This window comes from Gossypium arboreum, chromosome 1 (genome assembly GCF_025698485.1).
Source record: "Gossypium arboreum isolate Shixiya-1 chromosome 1, ASM2569848v2, whole genome shotgun sequence".
Classification (NCBI taxonomy): domain Eukaryota; kingdom Viridiplantae; phylum Streptophyta; class Magnoliopsida; order Malvales; family Malvaceae; genus Gossypium; species Gossypium arboreum.
Genome location: NC_069070.1, coordinates 122,061,553 through 122,064,483, shown reverse-complemented (window position 1 = coordinate 122,064,483; position 2,931 = coordinate 122,061,553). Strand labels below are relative to the sequence as shown.

Genomic DNA, 2,931 nt, shown 5'->3' with positions numbered 1-2,931 from the left:
AATAACAACTTCAATGAATTTGTTTTAAAAATATATATAAAAAAACAAGTAAAAATGGCAAATTATTTGTGTAACTTGAGACCATTACTATCCTAGGTTGATTGTTGAAGGGATGCCTTCAAGGCCTTATCAGTTTAAGCTCCGGTGGTGTCCGATATAGGGTACGAATCTCGGTCGGAAAACGAGCCCTAGGATAAGAATAACATATATTTTCAAGTCAATTACTAGCCGTTAGATTTGAAACATCCCCGTGTCATTCGGGTGAATTTGGCCTCTCCGGCCAAAGCCGGAGCTACTGGTATAACAAGCTGTATGCCGACAAATCCTGTATTCTGTGAACATTATCCGAACACAGTTCTCTCTCCAGCTGCGAGCTCGTTGCTTGTAAAACCTTCTGCAGAAAAATGATAATTACGATTCAAAGCAATGTATTCAGAGCTTTTTCCATCCGAATACGATATGTTTTTTTCCGGGATAACGGGCTCGATATAACCTGAATAACGGTGGTTAACAAAGGGAATTGGGAAAATTTATCGAAACATGAACATGGGGATGCGTACATTGAATTCCATGTAGGAAGCTCGCATCTCGAGCCACTGCGCATCGACCATTTCAAAAGCTGTACAATATAGTACATCGAAGGCTTCTTCGTCTTCTGCAATTTCATATATAATCACGAGATTGAATTAATACACAGAACAATAATGCTCGATCGAAAATGACTGGAATCAACGGTTCCCTTACCTCCTAATAGTTTCACGAAATTGAATCCGGGGAGATTACTTGGTTTTTCTGCAAAAAAGGAGCATAGATTACGGAACGACTAAGGAATGTAACGGAACATGTCGACGAAAAATAGATAATATTTTCCGACGAACCTGAATATAAATCCAACATCTGAATCAACATAAAAGATATATTGATGCCGGCAACGGCGAAAGGGTATTCCCAAGTTGCTCGAGTTCCGTCTTGTTTAAGTAAAACCCTACGAAAAGATGCCTTCATTTTGTGTTGTTATTAGTCTATAATCCGATTCTCTTGCGGAAATCTAAACACATAAAAAAGAAGAGAAACGGAAGGATTACCGGATATGTTCGGCCGTAAAACAGCAAGTTTTCCAGTGAGATGAAACCACAAGCCCTAAGGGGAGAAGTTTTCACTTTTAGATAACATAAAATTTAGATATCAAATATACAAATTCAAAAAGAATCGGATAGAATCGAATCGAAAGAATCGTACCGAAAATCAGTGGACGGATTAGGGCCTTGCCATCCCATTTCTTTCCACTGTTCCGAGACCAATCCTTTTAGAGCAACATTAGGAAATGCAATGTGCCACAATTCTCTGAGAGCTTCCTGTTACACCGAAAAATTTATACGATCAACTATTCGACTTATACGATATTAAAACCAACTACACGAAAGCGTAACTATTTAAGCTTTTTGAATAAAGTACCTGATGATCAGGACGAGTCTCATCAAAAGGTATTTGTATTCGTTTTTGAAGCTTTTGAAGTCTTTGTTCCTATTGAGAAATTAAAGAAACTAAATGTATACACACGTACATGGATATATATAAGTAGCAAACGTATATTATCGAAGTCAGTCCAAGTATTTCGAGTGAATATTCGAGATTACCTGAATAGGTGTCAAAGGGTAGTCGAGAAACTTGTCGCTACGCTTATTGCTTAACCGATTAAGAACCCCTCCTATCCACGATCGTGATCCAGCCATAGAATATCGATAAGAAATATTCAGAAATGCCAATGATCTATCGGTATAAAAGCCTATTCAACCGGTTTCCACGAGACATCAAGGTTTACCATTGTTTTCCCTCTGCTTGGCTACATATGGTATATATTTAAACATCTTGAACAAACTTATGTTTTAAAACAAACATACAAAGGCAATCAAGATACTCGTATAATTTCCTGAACTTTAAAGAGGAATGCCGAAAAAGAAAACAAGAAATCATCAAGAAATTCGACTTACTAAAAATCGTGAGTCAACCGTGATATGGTCATGAGTCGAACCGTATGTCCATTTCAACTCGTACGATGTCGGTAAACTTCGTCCACATCAACAACACAAAATACAAAGATACCTAGGGAAAAAAAAGAAAAGGAAAGAAAGGAATTTTTGGATTCGTTATTCCGTTAATGACTCAATTATTAGCGTATTTCCATTTCGATTACTGAACTATAAAAAATTTTAATTTTCTTACTTTTTACATTATTTCTGTTTTAGCCATTTCGTGATATGATCTGTTTCTAACTGGTATGATAATATATTTAATACTTATTCATTATATCAATTCAATCCTAATTCTAAATAATTCAATAAATTTAACCTTATTCTTAAACGCATTCTTTTAAACAAAAAAGAAAGATCGAAGAAATGGATAACAAATGAATCAATCCAATAAGAACACAAAATACAAAGATACCAAAAAAAAAAAAGGAACTTTTTAATTGCAACCCCGAAAAGAAAATGTAATTGCATTAAGGGAAAATCAATAAAGATGAAAACTTTGAAAAAAAAAAAATAGGTATCTATACCTGTTGTTATTGCATGTGTTGGGGAATAAAAGTTGGTACCTTGAAAGGCCTAGTTGAAGAAAAGGAGGGAAAGGAAGAGATAGGGAAGGTGAACAATGACAGCATGTTTTTTATTTTCATTGGGCGGAATTTTTTTGCATAAAGAGAACAAAAATTAACAAAAATTTGGGTCGTTGAGGGATGGGCTTGGGAATTTGTTGTTTTTCTCTGTCCTGATGTGGCAATTTTAAGCCATTCTGTTCCCTGATTACCTGCCTTCATCATAGCACTCGGGTCAGGTACCATATACAGCCTGTGGCAAGCCAACATGGATCGTATGAGACCCGACTATATCATATAATATGAGATATGGCAACATTTAGCCCTGACCTTTG

At 35.9% G+C, this 2,931-nt stretch overlaps 1 protein-coding gene across 1 annotated transcript; it reads right to left on the bottom strand.

Moving 5' to 3' along the window:
- Window positions 1-292: 292 nt before the first annotated feature.
- LOC108482689 (uncharacterized) lies at window positions 293-2,682 on the bottom strand. Its single transcript, XM_017785810.2, has 10 exons — window positions 2,558-2,682; window positions 1,992-2,103; window positions 1,638-1,843; window positions 1,456-1,524; window positions 1,240-1,355; window positions 1,086-1,140; window positions 879-999; window positions 745-792; window positions 561-655; window positions 293-394 (listed from the first exon to the last, which is right to left on the bottom strand). Exons 3-10 carry the CDS (start codon window positions 1,731-1,733, stop codon window positions 293-295), a joined length of 702 nt encoding a protein of 233 aa, XP_017641299.1. The 5' UTR covers window positions 1,734-1,843; window positions 1,992-2,103; window positions 2,558-2,682.
- Window positions 2,683-2,931: the final 249 nt, after the last annotated feature.

What these genes read in the sequence shown, in the direction of transcription:
- LOC108482689 (XM_017785810.2), bottom strand. Translation starts at nt 1,733, where the DNA reads ATGGCTGGATCACGATCGTGGATAGGAGGGGTTCTTAATCGGTTAAGC. An exon ending in GATGTTGGATTTATATTCAG is followed by an intron (nt 793 to 878) that starts GTTCGTCGGAAA and finishes CCTTTTTTGCAG; the next exon opens with AAAAACCAAGTAATCTCCCC. An exon ending in TTTCGTGAAACTATTAGGAG is followed by an intron (nt 656 to 744) that starts GTAAGGGAACCG and finishes ATGAAATTGCAG; the next exon opens with AAGACGAAGAAGCCTTCGAT.